At 43.7% G+C, this 26,148-nt stretch overlaps 1 protein-coding gene across 7 annotated transcripts; it reads left to right on the top strand.

The window, feature by feature from the left end:
• On the top strand, window positions 1-26,084 carry PP2D1 (protein phosphatase 2C like domain containing 1). 7 transcript variants are annotated; one of them, XM_030550930.1, is made up of 5 exons: window positions 12-72; window positions 4,989-5,059; window positions 11,215-11,388; window positions 19,307-20,325; window positions 25,002-26,084. In XM_030550930.1, the coding sequence occupies exons 4-5, from the start codon at window positions 19,308-19,310 to the stop codon at window positions 25,976-25,978; spliced, it is 1,995 nt and encodes a 664-aa protein (XP_030406790.1). In that variant the 5' UTR covers window positions 12-72; window positions 4,989-5,059; window positions 11,215-11,388; window position 19,307; the 3' UTR covers window positions 25,979-26,084. The 7 variants fall into 7 exon arrangements, with proteins under 7 accessions (XP_030406792.1, XP_030406789.1, XP_030406790.1 ...); XM_030550927.1 differs by having other exon boundaries at window positions 25-79; XM_030550933.1 differs by lacking the exon at window positions 11,215-11,388 and having other exon boundaries at window positions 18-72.
• Window positions 26,085-26,148: the final 64 nt, after the last annotated feature.

The following is a 26,148-nucleotide window of genomic DNA, read 5'->3' as shown; positions in this document are numbered from 1 at the left end:
GTCACTACAAATGCAGAAGTACTACTTAGTGTTACAGAGAGGAATGGCTGCAAAAGAAAACACTTTTTAGAGGTAATAGGTAAGCTTTATAATTTTTCATTCAATAACAAAAACAGGAAATGTGGTATTACATTCCTTATCCTCATTCAAATCCTCTGCTAAAATATTCAGTAAATAAATCAGCCTGACACAAATTGGTATTAAACTGCATTGGTGACAGCCAAAATATGCCCACCTGTCTCCATCCCCTACACTAGCATCTGTAAAATACAAGGGGCTTCACTTCTTGGAAACACTGGGCTAGATCGTCAGTTGGTGTTACTTGTCATAGCTCTGATGAAGTCAGTATTCCTATGATATTATGAAGTTCCCTGTTTAGTGTGTCTCACTCATACTCTGGTATCAAGTGTGCTTAATTTATAAGTATAAAAATCACTTTTCTAACTGAAGTCCATAAACTCAATTTGGGGACTGTAAGTCACACTAGTTAATTTTTGAGTCATATTTTCCAAGCCTAAATCATAGAAATGTAGGACCGGAAGAGACCTCAATATGTCACCTGGTCCAGACCCCTGCATTGAGACAAGACTAAAAAGGGACCATTGTGATAATCTGACCTCTTGTGTAACACAGGCCATAGAACTTCCCCAAAATAATTCATGGAGCAGATCTTTTAGAGACACATCCAATCATGATTTTAAAATGGTCAAGTGATGGAGAATGTGCCAGGACCCTTGGTAAATTGTTCCAATGGTTAATTACTATCACCATTAACATTTTGTGCCTTATTTCCAGTCTGAATTTGTCTAGCTTCAACTTCCAGCCATTGGATCATGTTACACCTTTCTCTGTTAGAGTGAAGAGCACATTATTAAATATTTGTTTCCTATGTAGGTATTTATTGACTGTAATCAAGTCACCTCTAAATAGATTGAGCTCCTGGGTCTATCACTATAAGGCATGTTTTCTAATCCTGTAATCATTCTTGTGGCTCTTTTCTCTTTTCCAACATCCTTCTTGAACTGTGGACAGCAGAGCTGGACACACTATTCCAGCAGCGATTGCACCAGTGCCAAATACAGAGGCAAAACAATATCTCTATCTCTACTTGAGATTCCCCTGGTCATGCATCCGATGATTGCAATAGACCTTTTTGGTCACAATGTCACACTGGGAGCTCATGTTCAGCTGATTATCCACTACAGCACCCAAATCTTTTTCAGAATCACCATTTCCTAGGATAGAGTCCCCCATCGTATAAATATGGCCTGCGTTCCTTTTTCCGAGATGTATACATTTACAATTAGCCCTTTTAAAATGCACATTGTTTGCTTGTGCCTAGCTTACCAAAAGATCTGGATCTCTCTGTAGCAGTGACCTGTCCTTATTATATGCCACTCTCCCAAATTGCGTGTCATTTGCAAACCTCATCAGTGATGATTGTATGTTTTCTTCCAGGCTATTAATCAAAAACAATAGCATCGGGCCAAGAACCAATCCCTGTGGAACCCCACAGGGGCTTCTTTTCTTCTTATTCATCATCAATAATAAAGACGCTGCAAGATAAATTATACCCCAAGTAACATCTGTGAAACCCCACTGCCTTCAAATTCTGCCCTCAGTGACACTTCACTTGGTTTACATAGGTGTGACTAATTGGCACTAACCAGAAATTAGTGAACAATTCTATTGATGAAATGCAGAAAGGAGTAGAATCCAGCTCATTCGCTTCTAGCTATAATTCTTATCCTACAAACACAAGCATATGTGTAACTTTACTCATGTGGCTAGCCCCCTTGACCCTCGTGAGGCCACGTATATGCGTTAAGATAAACACGTGTGTAAGCATTTGACGTACCAGGGCTTATGTTAGTCCCGCAGAGCTAGCAGAAGTAAAAAGCAATATAAACTTATTTTTGTCACTCATGTAAGAAGATAAAACTCTGAATAGACTCAGGGATCAGATCTGAAGAACGGGAATGTTATGTTACATAGTCACTTGTCAGAAGATAACCCCATTTTTTAACTGCTTGCCTTGCCTAGGAGCCCAAGTTGATAATAAGAGCTGGAGATATTTTTATTTACTGACCTTCCTGCTACATTTGCCTTTTCCCAAATATACTAAATTTTTGAAGTAAAAACTGATAAATGGAAGAGCGAGAGAAAGGATCATTACAATATTCCTGGGCAATTTTAGTAACACAAACTACTGGGAAATTATGTAGTTTGTATTCAGTGCTTACAAAGAACACTGTCTTACTGACTTCAGTAAGAGTTTTGACTTATCAAAAACTAAGTGCTTTAGCAGTTGGCCCTAGAAGCACAGGATATTATGCTACTCTCACCTACAAACTGCTGAGTGCCTTATAAAATCAGCGACGGTGTACAGGTATTAAGTTCAGACGCTCATTTTAGGAGCTATTTAGCTACACACAATGAGAATTTAAGGACCTGGTCAATGTCTTACTATGTATTGTATAGGCCTATATTGTATTATTTTACAGGATTCAAAGATGTAGGTGGCCACATGCATTGTTTTGCCCTTCCCCTTTCTCCCCTACTACCCCTCCCATTGTATCCTGCCCACTCTACTGCCCTTTCCAACACCCTTGTGTCTCCTATTCCTGCCACTATTGTTCTATGAAAAGCCCATTATTAGGTTGTAGCATTGTCATAGCTCCCATCTTCTTCACCTGCTGCCGTTCTGAACAGCTCATGGTTGGCTATCTCTTAAGTGTCCTGCATCATGCAGGACATCCCACTTCTCAGCACTTTTCCTGGCCCCATCTCAACAGGCTACTTGTTGGCACTGATGTTTTTCTTTCTTAATATCACCCAGCATATACTACCACAAGGGCAGGTCCGTGGGTGCTAGTGATGGTGGGAGAGTTAGTATAGTGGGAGAGCTAGTGATGGTGGGAGTGTTAGCATTTTACCAGGGTCGGATAACAGGGAGTTAAAAATGCAGTAGCTAGACTATTCTGGTGCTGCTTCTGTTGTTGCCAGCACTGGAACTGCACTGTTGGTATTACAGTGCTGTGAGAGAAAGCAAAATGCTAAGGTAGACACCACCGCTTACGTCCATCAGGTGCATGCAGCTACATTAGGAAAACTTGTATGCCTTTTTCTGCAACTGTCCAGGAAAAGGATTAAAGGCTTTCCTGTAGTGGTCACCTCATACCAGTGGTGCAGAAGCCCTTCTGATTTGCTTCAATATCTATAGATCAAATTAACACCACTGCAACCTGCACTGGTGCAAAGAAACCAGTGCAAGCTGCAACCGTTCAGTGCGTACTTACGAAGCATTCTGAGTGCACCATGTCCATGGCATAGCTGTTACTGGAAGGATTACAGGTTTGTAGGTTGTTGCATCTAACCTACAATGGCTAGCACAGCTCCCGGAATCAGGTGCATAATATCTATAATACATAAGTGTATATTTGCAGCGGTTTTGGTTGGTTCCATTGCCCATTTTGAATAGTTCTACTCTTCACAAAGAACTGCATGTCCATCCTAAGGGATTGAGATGACACCCTTTTACACCCTCACGCTTGCAAATGTGATGATGGAAACTTAGTAGCAACCACTGAATTTGCTGCCATAAAGACAGTGGCATGAAGTCTCAGGCAATATTATGCTGAGCACCATCAGCACTGAGTGTCTATACTCAAGGAGGGAAGTAAGGAGCTTAATTATGTTCATTCATTTATTCTAAAATTATTCTAATTATGTTTGAATTTTCTTCTTTTGCTTTGTAGCTAGACTAACAGCTTCTGTCTCTTGTGTTTTTTTCAAGTTCTTCTGGGCCCTCCCAGTCTATGTGGCCACCAAAATTCCCCTGACTCCCTTCCCATATGTCCTGCAGTGGGAGCCCAGTGAGGCTGTATCATTGCTCTGGGATATTTCATGGGTGGGTGCTGACCAGAGGGTGCTAGAGCATTATGGTGAGATATGTTGATTCACTTGGGGAAGACACAGTGGAGTGTTCCTGTCCAGCCCCTAACTAATGTCCCTTTTGCTATAGTCCCTTTTTTAGATGCTTTGAGGTTGTGCATAGCCTCTGAGTCCGCCTCCCAATGACGTAAGTGCCCTGGTAGAAGGTTTATGATGTGGTTGCTATGCTGACTAACAGGGGAGTTTTGTCTTTCAGGTAGAGTTTTTATATAGATTTTAGAAGTATTCAGTACAGCTTATATATGTTTTATTTTACGGTAAACTTGTGGGTCTTCAATGCAGCTTTTGGAGTTGGGGTTTTGGGGTAAGGAGCTGGGTAGCACTGAGACCAGATAAATATTGCCTTGAGTGCTCTTGGGCCTGCATGCAGCTGATAAGGGGATATCTTGACAAGTGACAGAGCCATGCTCTGGGCAGTCAGAGCTGTCACTGAGGGGTAGGGCCAGAGCATTGTGGAATTGCACTAAGGGACCAATTGTACCACTGCAGCCACTATGCCAGCCCTCGTGGTCTACACTGGCACTAGGGTGGAGCAGGGAAACACAGAGCTTATCAGTGCTCAGAGGAAGAGCTGTACTTCGGATGCTGCGAATACTAGTTCCCATTGGAAGCATTTGTGTGGCTGCCAGGTGTGTGAAATGCCTGCTAGAAGGCTGTAATGGTAGTGGGAACATCAACATTCTCTAGTGCAAGCAATTCCTTTTTGAGCCACCTCCAGCCTGTCCATGTATTACATGCCGAGAAAACAGAGCACAAGTCAGAAGAAGAGGAGAAGACCTGATAGCATGAGCGGCATTTCCACACCATTGGCAAGGAGGGACAGATAGGGATGAGCAAGCTTGGGGAAGAAATGGGGGACAGAGAAGGAAGGGATGATTGAGAAAGAAGGGAGGAGAGAGGGAGACAGGAGGAAGGGAAGGAGATGAAAAACAATGGGGGGTATGGATGATCCTTGTTCAGGGAGAATTTCCCACACTGGGGCCTTGGGAGGATGAAAAATGTGTTGTTGGCTGATATTGTGATGACATTTTCAGGGAGACTATGACCTCAGGGACACATCATCTTTTCCTTCTCCTCCTCCTCCTATATGTGCTAGACTGCAAAGGTAAGTCAGCCAACCACCTTTCCTGCATCCATCTTATTAATATTTGTAGTAGTGATTACCTTGTAGTGTCCACACTACAGAAGAGGTTTCAGAGAAAGCTCAAGGAAGAAGGTCCTGTGCCCCCAAAGAGTTTACAGTTGAGGTGATGGCCATGATAGGTAAATGAGGAAGGAGCACATCCTGGAGAAGGGAGAGGAATGACGTGGGTAAGGAAAGATGTCTTTCATTTGGATACTGCATTCTTAATGGTTACACAATGGTAACATTTTTACATTTTACTTTTCATTACACATCAGATTTTTGATACTCAGTTTAATTAGTGGCAGGTACACAGATTAAAAACCATGTGATTCAAATGTCACCTCACTAGACTGCATTATAGCCAAACTGTAGCAGTAGCAGATACAGACTAACTATATGCTTTACCCATATTGACCAGCTCAGAGTTCAATAGCAGTAAACCAATGCCCAAAACTAAAATATTTACTGGGACTGTGGTGCATTTTGCAATATTAGCCTGTGGCCCACAATCCTTTGGCCTGATAGCCTGCAACACTTACATGTGTAAGTAGCTTTGCTCATATGAGTAGTCCGACAGAAGCCAAGTAGCCTACATTTTATAGTAATAACATTTTAACCAAGATTTAATGCATGAGCTGTCAGATGCAAACTGCTTAGCAAATATTATATTTTTGGTGCCCTTTTACTGCTCTTCAATAAGATGACCTGATATTTTTTTCTTACCATTTTAAGGTGTGATTTTTCTCAGCTTTATTTTTATGTTTAAACACATCAGCAGTACCAAGTCTTGGCTTCTCTTTTCTTACTGGAGTTGCACAATGATATCGCAATAGGCTGGAACCTTAAGTCTTCTCATTCCTTTCCCACTCAATTTAGGGCTTAGAAAGCAGTGACTCAATTTCAGTATATTATGATGTCACTATATCCCTGCAGTTCTCCTGTCTAGCAGAAATAGGGAAGTCAAGACCTTATATCTCTGATGTGGAAAAAACAAGCAGGGGAAAAAATGAGTCAAACTTCATACATCATAAAGACATTATAACACCTACCAGTGCCATGTGGACACTTATTCTGGTATAAGAGTGTCCACACGAGGATTTATACCAGTGTAACTATCCTCGTGTAATGAGTACAATTTTCCTGTGTAGACAAACCCTAAGAGTGTCCACCAGTGGGAAAGCACTGATTTAAATAAATTAATTTAAAAACTGATTTTAGTTAAACCAGACAACTTTTGTGCAGAACCAAGACTGTAAAAACTCTACCCTCTCTTTAGTCTGGAGATGCCCCGACTTACATCAGGCCTTTTTGATGCCACCACTTTTTTGATCCTTCAGTTCAAAATTTAAAATATCCAGAATGCAACAAAACCATGCAGGGAGCACCATAATCACAGAATCTGCAACCTTTTTTCATGTGTGTGTAATGCTGAGCCTCACATGGGTGTCGACAGCAGGGATCAAACCTTGGAATTCTGGAGCTAAATGCATGAGCTGCTTGTGCATGCGCTAAAAGACACTTCTCTATTAGCCGAGGCCAGTGATTCTCAGTCAATTAACCATTGTGAGCCACATATGCTGCTATGAGCACCGCATCCACGCAATATATAGACTCATAGACTCTAGGACTGGAAGGGACCTCGAGAGGTCATCGAGTCCAGTCCCCTGCCCTCATGGCAGGACCAAATACTGTCTAGACCATCCCTAATAGACATTTATCTAACCTACTCTTAAATATCTCCAGAGATGGAGATTCCACAACTTCCCTAGGCAATCCATTCCAGTGTTTAACTACCCTGACAGTTAGGAACTTTTTCCTAATGTCCAACCTAAATCTCCCTTGCTGCAGTTTAAGCCCATTGCTTCTTGTTCTATCATTGGAGGCTAAGGTGAACAAGTTTTCTCCCTCCTCCTGATGACACCCTTTTAGATACCTGAAAACTGCTATCATGTCCCCTCTCAGTCTTCTCTGTTCCAAACTAAACAAACACAATTCCTTCAGCCTTCCTTCATAGGTCATGTTCTCAAGACCTTTAATCATTCTTGTTGCTCTTCTCTGGACCCTCTCCAATTTCTCCACATCTTTCTTGAAATGGCGGTGCCCAGAACTAGACACAATACTCCAGTTGAGGCCTAACCAGCGCAGACTAAAGCGGAAGAATGACTTCTCGTGTCTTGTTTACAACACACCTGTTAATGTATCCCAGAATCATGTTTGCTTTTTTTGCAACAGTATCACACTGTTGACTCATATTCAGCTTGTGGTCTACTATGACCCCTAGATCTCTTTCTGCCATATTCCTTCCTAGACAGTCTCTTCCCATTCTGTATGTGTGAAACTGATTGTTCCTTCCTAGGTGGAGCACTTTGCATTTATCTTTATTGAACTTCATCCTGTTTACCTCAGACCATTTCTCCAATTTGTCCAGATCATTTTGAATTTTGACCCTGTCCTCCAAAGCAGTTGCAATCCCCCCCAGTTTGGTATCGCCCGCAAACTTAATAAGCGTACTTTCTACGCCAACATCTAAATCGTTGATGAAGATATTGAACAGAACTGGTCCCAAAACAGACCCTTGCGGAACCCCACTTGTTATACCTTTCCAGCAGGATTGGGAGCCATTAACAACTACTCTCTGAGTACGGTTATCCAGCCAGTTATGCACCCACCTTATAGTAGCCCCATCTAAATTGTACTTTCCTAGTTTATCTATAAGAATATCATGCGAGACTGTATCAAATGCCTTACTAAAGTCTAGGAATATCACATCCACCGCTTCTCCCTTATCCACAAGGCTCGTTATCCTATCAAAGAACGCTATCAGATTAGTTTGACACGATTTGTTCTTTACAAATCCATGCTGGCTATTCCCTATCACCTTACCACCTTCCAAGTGTTTACAGATGATTTCTTTGATTACCTGCTCCATTATCTTCCCTGGCACAGAAGTTAAACTAACTGGTCTGTAGTTTCCTGGATTGTTTTTATTTCCCTTTTTATAGATAGGCACTATATTTGCCCCCTTCCAGTCTTCTGGAATCTCCCCCGTCTCCCATGATTTCCCAAAGATAATAGCTAGAGGCTCAGATACCTCTTCTATTAACTCCTTGAGTATTCTAGGATGCATTTCATCAGGCCCTGGTGACTTGCAGGCATCTAATTTTTCTAAGTGATTTTTTACTTGCTCTTTTTTAATTTTATCTTCTAAACCTACCCTCTTCCCGTAAGCATTCACTATACTAGACATTCCTTCAGACTTCTCAGTGAAGACCGAAACAAAGAAGTCATTAAGCATCTCTGCCATTTCCAAGTCTCCCGTTACTGTTTCCCCCTCCTCATTGAGCAGTGGGCCTACCCTGTCCTTAGTCTTCCTCTTGCCTCTAATGTATTGATAAAAAGTCTTCTTGTTTCCCTTTATTCCCATAGCTAGTTTGAGTTCATTCTGTGCCTTTGCTTTTCTAATCTTGCCTCTGCATTCCTGTGTTATTTGCCTATATTCATCCTTTGTGATCTGACCTAGTTTCCATTTTTTATATGATGCCTTTTTATTTTGTAGGTCACGCAAGATCTCAAGGGTAAGCCAAGGTGGTCTTTTGCCACATTTTCTATCTTTCCTAACCTTCGGAATAACTTGCTTTTGGGCCCTTAATAGTGTCCCTTTGAAAAACTGCCAACTTTCCTCAGTTGTTTTTCCCCTCAGTCTTAATTCCCATGGGACCTTACCTATCAGCTCTCTGAGCTTACCAAAATCCGCCTTCCTGAAATCCATTGTCTCTATTCTGCTGTACTCCCTTCTACCCTTCCTTAGAATTGCAAATTCTATGATTTCATGATCACTTTCACCCAAGCTTCCTTCTACTTTCAAATTCTCAACAAGTTCCTCCCTATTTGTTAAAATCAAGTCTAGAACAGCTTCCCCCCTAGTAGCTTTTTCAACTTTCTGAAATAAAAAGTTGTCTGCTATGCAGTCCAGGAACTTATTGGATAGTCTGTGCCCTGCGGTGTTATTTTCCCAACATATATCTGGATAGTTGAAGTCCCCCATCACCACCAAATCTTGGGCTTTGGATGATTTTGTTAGTTGTTTGAAAAAAGCCTCATCCACCTCTTCCACCTGATTAGGTGGCCTGTAGTAGACTCCCAGCACGACATCACCCGTGTTTTTTACCCCTTTTAGCCTAACCCAGAGACTCTCCGCACTTCCGTCTCCTATGTCCATCTCCACCTCAGTCCAAGTGTGTACATTTTTAATATATAAGGCAACACCTCCTCCCTTTTTCCCCTGTCTATCCTTCCTGAGCAAACTATACCCATCCACACCAACATTCCAGTCGTGTGTATTATCCCACCAAGTTTCAGTAATGCCAATAATGTCATAGTTGTATTTATTTATTAGCACTTCCAGTTCCTCCTGCTTATTACCCATACTTCTTGCATTTGTATATAGGCATCTAAGATACTGGTTTGATCTTGCCTCCCAGCTTTGCCCTGACCCTCCTTCCTCTCTGCCATTATAGCCCGTGCTCCCTCCTGTTTCCAACCCATCTCCCAGGTCTTGTTCCCCACTTACCTGTGGGCTTTGCTCACCTGTCCCCGTCGAACCTAGTTTAAAGCCCTCCTGCCTAGGTTAGCCAATCTGTGCGCAAATAAGGCCTTTCCCCTCTTCGAAAGGTGAACGCCATCTGTTCCTAGCAGTCCTTTCTCGAATAGCATCCCGTGGTCGAGGAAGCCAAAGCTCTCCTGGCGACACCATCTTCGCAGCCAGGCATTCACCTCCACGATGCATCCGTCTCTGCCCGGACCCCTACCTTCAACAGGAAGAATCGAAGAGAATACCACCTGCGCTCCAAACTCCTTAACCCGTACTCCGAGAGGCCTGTAGTCACTCTTGATCTGCTCAGTGTCACACCTCGCAGTATCATTTGTGCCCACATGGATGAGTAGCACGGGGTAGTAGTCAGAAGGCCGGATAATCCTCGACAATGCCTCCGTAACATCTCGGATACGGGCCCCTGGCAGGCAGCATACCTCCCAGGATGAACGGTCAGGGCGACAGATGGGTGTCTCCGTCCCCCTCAGCAGAGTCTCCAACCACCACTACCCTACATTTCTTATGAGTGGTGGCAGCAGACCTCCCAGCCTTAGGGGTACGAGGTTTCACCTCCTTAACTGTTGGGGGTGATTCCTTCTCTCCTGTATCAAGAAGAGCATAACGGTTATCTTTTACCACAGCAGGAGGGTTCGCAGCAGCGGTGGAGCACTGACTGCTGCTAGAAGTAACCAGCTGCCTGTGTCCACCCTGAGCCTCCTCCTCCACTGGTGTGTCAGACACACCCTGAGGCATCTCCTCCTCCACTGGTGTGTCGGTAGTCCTGTCAACTGGGACAGCTACGTCAGCTGTCTCCACATGGATACTGTCCAGGAATTGCTCATGGATATGGATGTTCCTCAGCCTAGCCACCTCCTCCTGTAGCTCTCCCACCTGCTGCCTGAGAGATTCCACCAGTAGGCACCTTTCACATTGGATGCCACCCCCAACCTGGATATCAGTAAGTGGAATTTGCAAATTACAGTCTTTGCAAGCCCACACCAGAATCTGGGTAAAAGCATCCATGGACCAAACTGTGTGCTGATTGGGCCGTGGGTGGAGAACCACCAGCCAAGGCTGTAGCAAGCTTATAAATCTCTAAGGGGCCTAGCCACCACCAGAGGGGGACAGAGTACCACTTCCAGCAAACAGGGGTTACATGTGCAATTATTTTGCATTGTTAAGGCAGTACAGCATTTTAAGAGACTCTTGCTATAAGTATTTCAGCAAGACCCCACCTCCCTCATACAAATAGCCCCTGCAGCCTGAGAGCAATAGCTACCTGTCTGGGCAGGGAAAATACACACTATGGTGTTACAATGGTTTTAATAAGGGTTTGCTAGTATTGCAGCAGATTCTACTGACCACAGAATGGAGGAGTCCACGTATAACTTTTAAAATGATTTTTCCTGGCATCTTAAACATATCACAGGCTTTTTACAAGAGCAAAAATATTTTTTTAACTCTCCTTTGACTAAAAAAAAAATCAATGGAAGGAATTTTGTTTGACCACCCACGGCCATCAGAAAATATCCCTGTCTTTCAGAAACCAAGTAGGATAACTACCAGCTCGGCAACCGGGAACTACAGGCAGCAGTGCTGATCGCCAAGCAGACACCTTAGGCCTGCAGCTGCTTGGCTCTACCACATTTAAAGGGCCAGCCCCAAGAAAGGCACTTTGGAGAAGAATTCCTACAGCTGGGCAGACCTGCATTAGGGAGTAAGAAATTGTTGACAAAGACATTGCCTTGCTGGTGGGTCTCTCCCCACTGTATTGCAAGAGTATATTGGGAAATTTTGTCTGTGACTAGAAGTTATAGTGAAAACTGTTTTGCAGTCTTACCTATAACAAACACTAATTTCTCTCTCATATTTATACATATGTACTCATACATACAAACACAGTGTGTATGTGTATTTGCTAGATAGAATGCTGTATACTGTAGTTAGCTGTGCCACACACAACATTTCTAGGTTCTTATACTATACCTATCATTGTCGTATCTGAGGGCCTATGTACACACACTAGTTTCTCTAGATAAATAGACTGAGGCAATGCTATACAAGGAGTTGTGATTTTTATACATATCACATTACAGTAATATAAGCACAGGAGAGAGTTTAAGTGCTTCAGAATACCATCTGCATGATTTCTTAGCCACTACATATTATAAGCAGAGCTGGTAGTGCCACCTATCGATAAGGTTGTCTGCCACTTCCCATTAAAACCTTCTTTTCATTTACAGCTTTAATTGTTTGAGTGGATTTTTTCCATGCTTCAGACTGATTTAATTTTATTTTTATTTATTTTTAATTTTTGTTTGTTTCCAAGAATAAGACTAGGCAAACCACATTGTTTTGCCCATGTTAAACAAATTCTTATAACTGAGGTGCTCCTGTGCCCCATGCTCTAAAGCAGGGATTAGGAATTTGGCGGAGGGTTTCATCTTGGTGTCAATTGTATGCCTTATGCCATCCCTAGGCAAATCCTCCCAAATATGTCAAGTTATAAGGACCTGGAAAAATCTCAGTTCACACATGCTCCATAGAGACTTTGTTAGTGGTTGATAGCTAAATACCCTGACAATTCCATCTGCACTGAGCATGCTACATGCTGGAGCTGCAGTGGTTGAACAAGACTTTGTCTGCACTTGCTGCTCCAGGAGTGTCAGGCTTAATGGCTGAGAACAGGGAAACTCTCTCTCCTGTGATTTCAGCGTTTCTCCTGCTGATTCACAGGCAGCGTGGAGGAGTAGGATTGAAATGAAAAGAGGACAAGAGCTGAACCTGGGGCTGAGATGGGATGGAAAGAGTAGACTAAAATAAGGAATTGGTGGCAGAGGCAGGAGGAGGGATGATACTGGGACTGGCTGGGCAAGGACGTTGACTGGGAGCTTGGAGTGGGAGTAGACTGAGATCACATGAGGAGCCAGGGATTTGGGGAAATTGGGACTGGCTGGGCAAGGAGACATGGAGCCAGTGTGGGGGAAGACTGGGATTGGACAAACAGCCAGGTGGGGATTAGAACAAGTTGCTTAAATGGGAAACTGGGAGACAAGGTTGGGGAAAGATTGGTACTTGGATGGGGAATCTGGGGGATTGGAGAGTGGGACAAGGAGCATGGGGAGTAGAGACTTGGACGAGGAATTTAGAGACAGGGAGAGAAAGGACCAGCAAAAGGGGTTAGGTTTGGGAGGCACAGAAGGGCAGAAGGGTCTATGCCTACTAGAGAATACTGCCCTGCAGAAACTGAAATGGAACCCAAGATCTCAGCGTCCCACCATTCCTCTGTTGTCAGCAAATATCTGTGAAATCCACTGGAAAAGCATGCATCTCATCCCCTTCTAGTGCTGCTTCACACAGAGGGTGACAACCTCCTATTAGTATCAGTTGTTCCCTTAGCTCAAGTGACAGAGGTCTGTGCTGTGGATGTAAAGGTTGCAACCCTGCTTATGAGCCATGAAGGGGTCAATATGAAGCCACAGCATGGCAGTGTTGTTTTTTCAGTTTGCTTTTTTTTAAAAGCTAGGAAATTACACACAAAAAAAACTATATTAAAGAACATAAGGTTGCAAAGTCAAACACTCAAAAGTTAGGAAAAGGCCAGAATTAAGGTCGCCTATGCAATGTTAATTCAGTCCCGTTGTGCATATGTGTTATGGTAGTCTTAATTACATAAACACATACTATTTTTCCACTTGAGACCTTAGGGCTGAGTTTTTACAGCTAAAATTATTGTCAATGGGAGATGCATTTTGAAAATATAAAAGACAGTTATCTTTTCCATAACCAGTGTTCTTTGAGATGTGTTGCTCATGTCTATTCCACAATAGGTGTGCGTGCTCACCACGTGCACCGGTGTCCAAAGTTTTTCCCCTAGCAGTACTCGTAGGGGAGCGCCCCTAGCGACCCTTGGAGTGGCGCCTCTATGGCGCGGTATAAGGGGTGCTGCGCACTCTCCCTCCCCCCCGCATCCTCAGTTCCTTCTTGCCAGACAACTCCGACAGAGGGGAAGGAGGGCAGGATGTGGAATAGACATGAGCAACACATCTCGAAGAACACCAGTTATGGAAAGGTAACTATCTTTTCTTCTTTGAGTGATTGCTCATATGTATTCCACAATAGGTGATTCCAAGCGATATCTGTTGGAGGTGGGTAGGAGTTCACAAATTCTCGGGACAGAGCACAGCCCTGCCGAACCTGGCGTCGTCCCTGGTCTGGGAGACGATTGCATAGTGCGAGGTGAAAGTATGAACTGAAGACCACATGGCAGCCCTGCAAGTGTCCTGGATGGGAACATGGGCCCAAAAGGTAGCTGACGAGGCCTGCACTCGAGTTGAGTGTGCCCTCACAATTGACAGTGGAGGGATTCCCACCGAGTCATAACAGGTATGGATGCACGAGGTGATCCAGTTGGAGAGCCACTGAGTGGAGATTGACCAACCCCTCATGCATTCGGCCAAGGCGATGAACAGCTGCGAAGACTTCCTGAATGGCTTAGTCTGCTCCAGGTAAAAAGCCAGAGCCTGTCTCACATCCAGCGTGTGGAGGCGGCACTCCTCACTGGATGCATGGGACTTGGGGCAGAGGACCAGACGGAAAATGTCCTGACCCATGTGATAGGTGGAGACCACCTTCAGGAGGAATGAAGGATGTGGGCGGAGCTGGACCTTATCCTTATGGAACACTGTGTATGGGGGCTCAGAGGTCAGGGCCCTGAGTTCTGAGACCTGCCTAGCTGACATGAGCGCTACCAGGAAAGCTACCTTCCATGAGAGATATGACCAGGAGCACATAGCTAGCGGCTCAAACGATACCCGTCAGCTGGGCCAGCACCAAGTTCAAGTCTCACTGTGGGACCAGCGGCCTAATGTATGGGAAGAGATGATCCAATCCCTTAAGGAACCTGCCAGTCATGGCATGGGAGAATACCATGTGCCCCTGCACCGGCGGGTGGAAGGCCGATATGGCCGCAAAGTGTACCTTGACAGATGAGGGCACCAAGCCCTGGGCTCTAAGGTGAAGGAGGTAGTCCAAAATGAGCTGGATCGGTGCTGCCACGGGGGAGATGCCCCGCTCAACTGCCCATCGGGAAAACCGAGACCACTTTGGCAAGTAGGCTCAGTGTGTGGAGGGTCACCTGCTTTCCAAGAGGACAGAGTGAACCCCTTCCAAGTAGGTCCTTTCCTCCCAGCCTAACCATTGAGCAGCCACGCCATGGGTGGAGTGCTGCTAAGCTGGGGTGGAGGAGGCAGCCCTGGTCCTGAGAGATCAGGTCCAAGCGAGATGGTAACGGCCATGGTGGGGCAACCACCAGGCTCGTGAGGGTCTCATATCAATACTGCCTGGGCCATGCCGGGGCAATCAGGAGGACCCAGGCCCTGTCCGTCTTTATCTTTTCCAGGACCTGGCCGATCAGCAGGAATGGGGGGAAGGCACAGAGCAACTAGCCTGACCAGGATAGGAGGAAGGCATCAGAGATAGTGCCCCATCCCATCCCAGCTCACCTGGATCAGAACTGGGGACAGCGACGGTTCTGTTGAGTCACAAACAGGTCCACCTGGGGAGTTCCCCACTGTTGGAAAAGTGTGTGCCCCACCTATGGGTGAAGAGACCACTCGTGCTGAGAGAAGAAGTCCTTGCTCAAGTGATCCACCCAGGAATTCTGGGCACCCAGTAGGTAGTAGGCCTGAAGGCAAATGTCATGAGCTATACAGAAGTCTCACAGCTTGAGGGCTTCCAGGCAGAGGGAAGAGGATAGGGCCCCGCATTGCCTGTTCATGTAAAACACTGAGATTGTGTTTTCCATGAAAACCCTGACCACATGGCCCTCCAGGTATGAACAGAAGGCCACACACACCAGCCAGACCACCCTGAGCTCCTTGATGTTTATGTGGAGGGCCAGGTCCTGTGCCAACCACAGCCCTTGGGTCTGAACGTCTCCCAGATAGGCTCCCCACCCCAGGTCTGATGCGTCGGACACCAGTTCCATCAACAGTGGCCTGCCTCTGAACAGGACCCTGCAGAGCATGTTCCCTGGGGAAGACCACCATCGAAGGGAGGTGATCACCAGTTCGGGCACAGTGAGGACCTTGTCCATCCTGTCTCTGGCCTGGAAGAACATGAGGCCAGCCAGAGCTGGGGGGGCCTCATTCTGAGTCTGGCATGATAAACCACAAAAATGCACACCGATATGTGACCCAAGAGCTGGAGACACACTCTGGCTGTTGTCACTGGAAACCTCATGACTGTGTCGATGAGCCCTTTTAGGGTCTCAAACCCATCTGGTGGGAGGGAGGCTCTGGCCGACATGGCGTCCAGGACTGCCCCAATAAACTCTGTGCATTGAACTGGGACTAATATGGACTTGGTGTTGTTTACCAACAGGCCCAGAGTGGTGCACATGGACAGAAGGAGCGCTCCGTGATCCTGTACCTGTGACCGGGGGCTGCCCTTGACCAGCCAGTTGTCCAGATAGGGGAAAATCTGGACCCCACAGTGCCTGAAGTAGGCCACCACATACATACACTTTACAAATACCCCGGGGGCAGTGGAGGCAGACCAAATGGGAGGACTATAAATTGGTAGTGAAACGGAGGAAGTGCCTGTGCCCCTCAAATATATGGATGTGGAAGTACACGTCCTGCAGATCGAGGGCGGTGTAGCAGTCCCCGGGATCCAGGCAGGGAATGATGGAGGCTAGGGAGACCATGCGGAACTTCACCATGTACTGGTTCAGGCCTCGCAGGTCCAGGATAGGCTGAGCCCCCTACTTTGGCCTTCGGGATAAGGAAATAGCAGGAGTAGTACCCCTTGCGTTTGAACTCTACTGGCACCACTTCCACCGCTTCTAAGCCCAGGAGCTGCGTCACCTCCTGCTTGAGCAGAGCCTCGTGAGAGGTGTCCCCCAGAAAGGACAGGGACGGAGGGTGATTGGGTGGGGTAGACGTAAACTGGAGGGTGTAGCCCCGGGAGATGACGCTGAGGACCCATCAGTCTGAGGTCAGCCTTGACCACTCCGGGAGGAAAGCACACAACTCGTTGGAGAAGGGAAGCTTTACTGAGGGTGGATCCCTGATGTGAACTGATAGGTCGCCCCAGGGCATACAGTCAAAACTACTGTTTCCCTGCCTGTTTGTCCTTGGAGGACCCAGGCTGGGGGGCAGACCAATACTGCCTCTGTAGGCATTTTTTATAGTCCCATGACTTTTTATAAGGGGGCTCATATTTAGAGTGGGTGGCCTGGGCAGGAGCCTGCTGCAGCTTAAAAACTTAGGTCTAGCCAGAGCTGGAACATAGAGGCCAAGAACCATAAGCATAGTATGGGGGTCTTTCGGGCCATGCAGTTTTACATCCGTCTGTTCCACAAACATATCTTTGCTATCAAACGGGAGGTCCTGAAAGGAGGTCTGCGCCTCATTGGACAGCCCAGACAGTAGGAGCCATGACACCCTTCTCATGGACACCGTGGAGGCCATGGACTGTGCAGCCATGTCCGCCGCATCTGATGCTGCCTGCAGGGTTTCCCTGGCAGCCACTGTCCCCTATTCCACTAATGCTTCAAACTCCTTCCTATCACGCTCCTGAAGGGAGTCCTCAAACTTGGGCAGAGAGTCCCACAGATTGAACTCATACGGGCCCAGGAGAGAGCCTGATTGTTCACCACCCATAACTGGAAGCTTGAGGAGGAATACATTTTTCTGCCAAATGAATTCAGCTTCCTTGAATCTTTATTTTTCGGCGTAGGGGCTGGTTGGCCCTGCCGCTCCCTGTGGTTGACTGACTCGACCACTAAGGAGTTAGGAGCAGGGTGGGTGTAAAAATATTCATGCCCCTTGGCTCAAAATACTTGCATTCCACTTCTGAAAGGTTGCCGACCCCTGGTCTAGACCCAAAGCCTTTCATAGACAGGATCCCTTCATTCTGACTTCAGCACAGATAAATTGAAGGCCACTGATGTAGGGTACCTTATTGACAAAAATCCCCAACCTCAATCCAATCCTCATTAGTATAAATCCACGCAAAACTGAATTAGAGTGAATAAATGAAGACTTGGCACACCACTTCTGAAAGGTTGTCGACCCCATGTCTATCTTCTCCCTTGGTCTTGCCGTGGTGCCACGGTGGAGAAGGCCTCTTCTTACCCTTCTTAGCATGCCTCGTGGACAGGGAGCGGTGCCGACTGGTAAATGGTGACAGGGGGTCACTGCACACTGACACCGCAGTACCCGGTGCCGACTCGGAGCAGTGCACTGAAGTCAGGGTCAACGCTGACTCCATCAGGATGGCTTGGAGCCTAATGTCTCTCTCTCTCGGTCCGAGGCTTGAACTTGCAAATCTTGCGGCTATCGCTGAGATGGGTTTCACCCAAACAACATAAACAGCCTGTGTGCAGATCACTCACTGGCATCCATCACCTACAAGTGTTGCACAACTTAAACCTGGGGCAAGGGGCATGCCCTGGCATGGGCGCACTAACTAAACCAGGGGTAAGCAACCTATGGCACTCATGTCGAAGGTGGAACGTGAGCTGATTTTCAATGGCATTCACACTGCCCAGGTCCTGGCCACCGGTCCGGGGAGCTCTGCATTTTAATTTTAAATGAAGCTTCTTAAACATTTTTAAAACCTAATTTACTTTACATACAACAATAGTTTAGTTATATATTATAGATTTATAGAGACACCTTCTAAAAACATTAAAATGTATTACTGGCATGCGAAAGCTTAAATTAGAGTGAATAAATGAAGACTCGGCACAGCACTTCTGAAAGGTTGCTGACGCCTGAACTAAACTAAACTAAACTACAGGTCACATACACTGAACGAACAAGAGCTCTGGGGACAAGCTACAGCAAAGCTGGAGCAAAGCAGTTCCGAAGCACCTTCACTGGCAGCAAGAAGGAACTGAGGGTGGGGGGAGTGCGCAGCTCCCCTTATACTGCGCCATGGAGGTGCCATTCCAGGGGTCAATAGGGGTGCTCCCCTACGGGTACTGCTAGGGGAAAAACTTCCGACACCAGTGCATGTGGCGAGCATACACATCTATTGTTGAATACACATAAGGAATCACTCAAAGAAAGTGCTATTTACATATATTTCTTGGATGCGAGAAGTCTCAAATTAGGCATCCAAAATTACTTTGATTTCTCTGTGCTTCTCTTCCACATCTGTAAAATGGGGATAGTGCCCTATTACCAGGGTGTTGTGAAAATAAAGTTTGTGAAGCATTCAGCTACAAAAGTGATGAGACCCATACAAAAGCCCATGAAGAAATTAATAATTCTGTATTCAGAGAAGTGTTTTAATAGTGTGCTGTAAATAAGGAGTGGGACCTTATACACTGGACAAAGATAAAACAAAACACTGAATAAGCTGCTTATGCAGTGTGAGTGCTGTTCAGCCTGTGCCCTGAATTCTGGCATTTCCTAACTTGAGTGCTTGGCTTTGTAACCTTAGGTAGTAATTTTATATACCACGTGCATTCAGCTTAAATCTTCCAGCTTCTTGGACATATACATGAATATAAAATAATGCTAATAATTTTGAGATTAAAGAGATCATGCATGAAGGCTAGATTATTGTAGTTGTATTGGATATTAAAAGGGGATTTTAATAACATTCAACTCCTTTTGCAGAATGACATGGGAACCAAATTTACAAAGTATCTCAAAAACAGCTGACTTTGAACTCTACAGACATAAGGAAGATCAGGCTGAGGACGACAGTAGGTTCTGGAAAGTAGGTTCTGGGGATATTCCAGTTCTTTGTTCAATATGTCAACAAACAATATACCCACATCAACTTTTTTATCATAAAAAAGAGCACAAAGCCCTAGCTCTGCTGGGTTATCATCGTCCATGGATTGAAACGGACACCAACAAACTTTTACTTCAGCGACAGAAAGTAATTTCAAGACTGATCAAGCTTTCTAAATACACTGAAAGAGACAAACAAAAAATTGATTGTTCATTAGAGCTATTTAAGAATAAGTCAAAGGACACCTCATATTTTAATGTTGATAATATTGTTGACAGTTCTGGATACCTCAAGAGAGTAAGCAACTCTCTAATAAAAGCATTAGCAGTTTGCCAAGACAAAAATTCAACATGGCGAGCAGATATGGAAGATATATTCATTGTGCTAGATAATTTTGGAAATAGGTCAGATACGTGTTTTTTGGGCTTATTCGATGGCTATCATGGTGTGTTTGCTGCTGAGACAGTTTCAGCAGAACTTCCACTTTTATTTCTTGACCAACTGTCTCAGACTGATTCCTCTTACAAAGTGAGTAGAAATGAGGAACAGATCCTAGATTCTTTTGTCACAGTAATCAAGGGAAATTACAGGGATCAGGAAAAGGTTTTCTCTGGTAAAACAGACAGTGATAAGACAACCAAGCCCAACACTTATGAATGGATTCACAAAGCATATGCAAAGTCTTTTTGGAGAATGGACAGACTTTTACGACTTGGAAGGAATGAGGTTTCCAAAGTTCGCTGGAGTAGCTGTACAGCTGTTACCTGTTTAGTGGAAAGGATCAGTAATGAAAAGAGCATCAAGGAACAAGAGCCGACAATGCTGCTTGAAAACAACACTAATAATTCAGCAAATCCATCCGAATGCAGTACTGGGATACTGCATATTGCTAATATTGGTATGTAAATTATTGACATATGGAATGGTTGTTTTTTGGGGCTGGGGGTGTTTTTTTGGTGCACTCCCCTCTCTCCCAATTACAATGGGGGGAAAAAAATCTAAGGCAAGTTTAAGTGGTAAGAGGTTTTATTTGACATTCTGGAGGATACAAGATGAAACCTTGTGCAATGGATATTAATGTCAGACAGTAAATATCAAACTTATTCTATAAGACAGTTCATCCATATATCTGATAGTATGTTTGATTTACAGCTGTAAATTAAGCAAACACTTAGGATCACTGGTATAATTACAAGACTTTGCTGGTCACTTTTCCTGCATCCCTCATAGAAAGGTGGAAGAAACAGTTAAGGAAGGAAAACTGAAGGTTTAGTGTGGAACATGGCACAAAAATCAGAAGTCTTCCCTTTCTCCAAGTCTCATTCATTTTAACCTTGGTGAAAACTTAAGCCAAACATGGGTCAAACTTAAGTAGAGACACATATGCAAATGTCTACACTAGGGAATTTTACCCCCTGCACACCCCAAAACACTGGCATTAGTAGCAGCTCAGGTGCATGGGTGTAGACAAGGATGAGACTGCTTCTGCTGTTTATAGTACTGTGTCAAAGCCTACTGAAAGTAATCTCCTCCTCTTTTATTCTGTTGTTACAGGGGGAGGACAGCTAGTGATACTCTTGAAATGTAATGTTCAAGGGTAATTTATGCAGATTCTTTTCCCCTTTGGGAGTATTTTAGGTGGAAGCTCTGCTCAGATCTGATTCTGTTTTCAGTAGAATCCTGTTTTTGCCTGGCTATAGCTGCAATAGCCACAATTAAGTCAATTGACAATTACAATAGGGAATATTACCAATAAATTCTCACTACTGCTATCCACAGTTCAGATGCACAGTGGTAGTCCTATTCTAAACAAGGTGCTGTTAGCTTTCACTAATTATCTCTGTTCATTAAATCTCCCTGGGGAATTTTTTGGGGGTAAATTCACTAGTGTACACAAGGTCCTTGTGGGATCTGAAGCAAAGTATTCAACTGCTTTGCAGATGTGTCACAGGTCTCAAAACAGAACAAAAAGTAGGATCATTCCCAGACTAAATCAAATTCTACAGCTGAGTAGAAAGACCCAGGATAAATAGAAACAAAAAAAAGCGTCTTTTGGCATGGAAATAATCTCTGATCATTACATTGAGACTTTGTAGCACTAGTGCCTTCTGATTAAGAACATCTAAAGACATCACTCTCCACTGCCCCAAACAAGTATCTGACAATGGCTGGTTAGATCAGCATGTACAATTATTATGAGCATTTTAAGTGCTCCTATCCCACTGGTACTTGGAAACCAGCTGTGACTATGAATTTCACTTAATCTGAGAGAAATGAGAACTCCATTCAGACCTATTTGTTTGGGTCATTGGTTACTGTTAGCCTGGAAAATGTTGGAACCCATCTGTCACATCATGTAGTAAGGGAAAGCCTGTATAGTTCAATGGGATGGTAACATGATCCAAATTCAGCAAGTTTGGGATGATTCCTCAGCCCCCTCATATCTAAAATGCTCTGCCCTATGCCCCACTCCCAACCCAAGCTTCACCTTAGGCTCTGTTAACCACATGGTCCAGGTCAAACATAGGTAATGAAATGGGGCTTGGAGTCATTTTGAGGTACTTGGGCCAATCTTTTCAAAAGGATTTAAAAATAAACCCACAATCCATCATTTGATATTTTATTCAATTACATTGAATAAAAATGAAGTCTAACTACCCAATGAACCATTTGTTTTAAATGCATTAGATTCATACACTGTTAAGATGAAGCTTGATTCCCCCTGCCTTTCCTCTCCCCCATGCCAAGGGAGAGCTGGTGCATCATCTTACAAGTGTTGAGTGCTAGGTTCAATTTTACAGTAACAGACAAGAAAATGTGGTAGTCTCTTAAGGCTAAACTGAAAACAAGACAGTTGGGTCATAAAACCACCATGTAATAATTCTCAGAAGCAACCCTTTTCTGCAATAAAGAGAGATTGTCGGTCTGGACTGTGAGGTTAGCAAAAATCATGCTAGAACTCATTCAGTCTCACTAAATTTTAATATAATGTAGCATCTCTGCATTATATAATGATCTGCCACCAGAACCTTCTCATACTCGTGTCCCCATAAGTATGGTACAGTCTAATACAATCACTAAGAACTCTGCTGGCTACAGGAAAGGTTCCTTTAGCATAAAACCCATCCATGCAAACCACTGGGGTAGAGGAGGAAGTATCCAACTAAGGGAACCTCATTTAATATATCATACCTAGAAATCATAATTAACAAAATCATGCTAATAGTCTGACTCCAAATCACATGCTTCTAGTGTGCACGTGCAAAAACACCATGCTCATACTTTCACTGTTTACATATATTTGGGCCATGCATACATTTGCAGTCACCCAGTAATTACTGAGGTCAGCACACAAAGGCTTTATAGGAGTGTTTTAGGAATTGTGTATGCAGTGTGTTTCTTGATACATGAAAGGGGAACTGGAGTTTCTGGAGCATATGGTGAGCAACCAAAATGGGATGCCTGCAGATTTGTGGAGTAGAGAAAGATAATATTATAGTTGTCAGGGGACCATCTAAACTGTTTTCATTTCCCTCATATTAATCAGCCACCCACCTCTTGGGGACATCTGTAGACTCCATGCCCCAATTCCTGGTTTGGTAAACTTCCTTTGGTTCATCAAAGTGGGACTCTCACCTGCCTTCATGGACTTGCATAGGTGTAACTGATTTCAATTTAGCAAACAATTTTGTTGACACAAAGAATAGAATCCGGCTCACTACTGGCTCTGCAATGCTAACAAGAAAAAAAAGTAAACATTAAAAAAAAGTTAGGTCACTTAAGCAAGAACCTATGTCTCCAAATCCACAAAGGGATCACTGTTGTATAAGAGGATGCCTTTTTCACACTTTTCAGAGTAGAATTGTCTCAGACACTGCCAGAGGACACAGGACATCTGGGAAAGAGCTACTCAAAAACTTTCAACCTGATCCTAAGCACGGTTGCTGGAACCTTTCCCTCCCTTTATAAGTAGGTTGAGGATGACATTAGGAGCTCCAGACAATTTATCTATTCCCTTCTTTAGGGGATGCGCTTCCCTAATACTGCTTCCAATTCTGGTGTATAATTGGAAGCAGGGCCAAATACCTGCACTAGACACCCAACAAGCTGCAACTAGATAAACACCTCCCAGCCTCACCTATCCTAACTTCTGAGTCTTCCTAGGCTGCAGCAGGAAAGGTGAAAAAACTCAACCTGCCAGGGCTAATCTAGCAGCAAAGGAAAAATTCCTTCTGAGGTCCAGAAACCTGATCCTACTCTATCTCAAAACAAGAGGGAAGGAACCATTGCTGCCATATGCAGTATGCCATTCCAGACAGGGGAAGGAACTGAAGACCCACCACCCTCTGGCTGTGCCACAGTCAGTGGTCTTCCACTGCATTCTTCAATTCAGGAAATCCACTATGGAGTCCCTCTTCCCTAAACCCACTAAACGGTGAAATGCCATTCTTAGAAGGACCCAAGCATTTTCTTTCCCCTGCTGGCTCAGACAAAGGTTCTCCACCTCAGGCTGCAGAGGGGCATTGTACTTTTAATCCTCAGAATAGATTAATGCTATTGTCAAATTAGTTGATATACCTGGAATTAGTCAATTTCATGGCCTTTCATATGAGGTTACAACAGCTCATCATGCAACTTCAGAAAAAAAATAAGATGACCAGAGAACAACCAGTTATAGCTGGCATGTCCTAATTTGCGCTTTGTTACCATGTGTACCTTGTATTGAGACTTAAGCATTTTCCATTTCAGAGATCATACTCACATAAATCTTTTGGATCTTGCAAAAGCATGTATTTTTTAAATAAGCAATTCACTGTAACGGAGGAGCTACTCTTTGTCTACAGCATGGTGACAGGAAAACTAAGCAGAATATTTTAATGTAAATGGCAATACATACTATGCATAATCAGTTACAGCTATCCCATTGCTTAGATTACAACCACCACGGCAGTATATGATCATGGCATAAATTACAAATGAAAACCAAGTAGCAAAAAAATAACGTATGTTTCTCTTCTTTACAAAAGACATAGGTACTAAATATTTAGACCCTATGTTAGTGAAAGACTAACTAATAAGCACATTCTGACTGGAACCAGAAGAAATGCTAAACTGTTTATTTTCTTTCCGGAACTATACAAGATTTTAAAAATGTATACATTTTAAATAGCTACTTAAGAAAGGTGTTTAAGCCTTTAGGCCAACACTGTCTGCAAGCACTGAACTATGTTTGAAATTCATTACCAGCTGCTGGAATTTACACAAGATTACATTCTTAGCCTGATATTTTGAATTTCATTACAACCCATCAAAAGTTTTGAAAATGAATGCTACAGTGACATTTTAGAAAGTACAGATACTCCTTCAAATCAGCAAAGATTTGAGACCAGTGACCAGCAGAACAGCATAAGGGTGGATGTCAGCATGCAAATGTGTCAAAAACTAAGTGAAAGGGATAACAGAATTCACCTGTCAAAATGGCTCATTATTGTGAATCATCTAATAGTGTTTAGTAAAAAAAAAAAAAAAAAATTGTCGCACTATGAAATGCAAAATGTTCTTATTTTATTGTAGGTAATATACATGCAGTCTTATGCAAAAATGGAAAAAGCTACTGCCTTACCAAAGAACACAGCACTTCTAATTCCAAGGAAAGAGACCGTATACTTCAGAATGGTGGAAACATCAGCACAAATGAACCAAAAGGACTAGTTGAAGGGCTCATCAGAGCTACTCGTGGCCTTGGACATCATGGAGATCCAAAGTTGAAAAAATCTGTTATTCCTGTACCACATACCATATCTGTCCCTACAGATGATTCATGTCAATTCCTTATTTTAGCTTCTAATGGGCTTTGGGAAGTTCTGGATAAAAATGAAGTGGTTATATTAACTCTAAGAATGTTCACCTCTTATTTGGAAATGTATGCCAAGCAAGAAGATATTTCTATGCACAAATATCAGTATTCAGTAGTTCCCTATAAAGACTATTTATGTAGTTCAATGGATATTAATGACCTAGAAGACAGAATCCAATTATGGTATTTTAATAAAGAAGCTTTCCTCCAGAATCAACATGAAGGCACTCTTAAAAAATATAATAAAAAATCATGCTCATGTAACAGAAGAGATTCGCAAAATGAAAACAGGATGCAGCCAGGCTCTAACAAAGAGAGTTCTGAAGAAGTGCAGCAGTTAGAGGATCACGTAAAACAAGCTGATACCAAAGCTTGTCTGTCTAATAATCATGGAACATGTTCACAACACACAGAGATAATCCAGTCAGCCTCTGGCAGTCAAGAAGGTTTTGAAGAATTGAAACAGTTTGACGATGATACAAAAACATATCTGTCTAATAATCGTGGATCACATTCACAAATTGCCAGCAAAGGAGAAATAAACTCGGCAACATTCTATGACAGTGCAGCAAATTACATTAGTAAACAACTGGTAAAAACTGCATTAGCAGCAGGTTCTCGAGATAATATTACTATTTTGGTTGCACTTCTAAATGGATGTGATAAGATACCTAATTATATTCAAAATGTGTAATGTGCTTACCAGACAGAGTACCAGAGTGTGTAAAATATACCCTAGATTTTGGCAAGTCAAGTTACATGAGTCTTAAAGTGTCATCCTCACCTGGTCAACCCATTTTGGGGCAAAAGTCATTTTTTGTAATTGTGTGAAAGCACTAACTGCTAAAATTCAATAAAGATTTC

Source organism: Gopherus evgoodei, chromosome 2 (genome assembly GCF_007399415.2).
Source record: "Gopherus evgoodei ecotype Sinaloan lineage chromosome 2, rGopEvg1_v1.p, whole genome shotgun sequence".
Lineage (NCBI taxonomy): Eukaryota > Metazoa > Chordata > Testudines > Testudinidae > Gopherus > Gopherus evgoodei.
This window is presented reverse-complemented; position numbering and strand designations above follow the sequence as displayed.

Excerpts from the sequence above, each read along its gene's own strand:
- PP2D1 (XM_030550932.1), top strand. The coding sequence starts at position 19,308 with ATGACATGGGAACCAAATTTACAAAGTATCTCAAAAACAGCTGACTTT. Across the intron at positions 20,326-25,001 it reads ACTGCATATTGCTAATATTG|GTAATATACATGCAGTCTTA; the intron begins GTATGTAAATTA and ends ATTTTATTGTAG.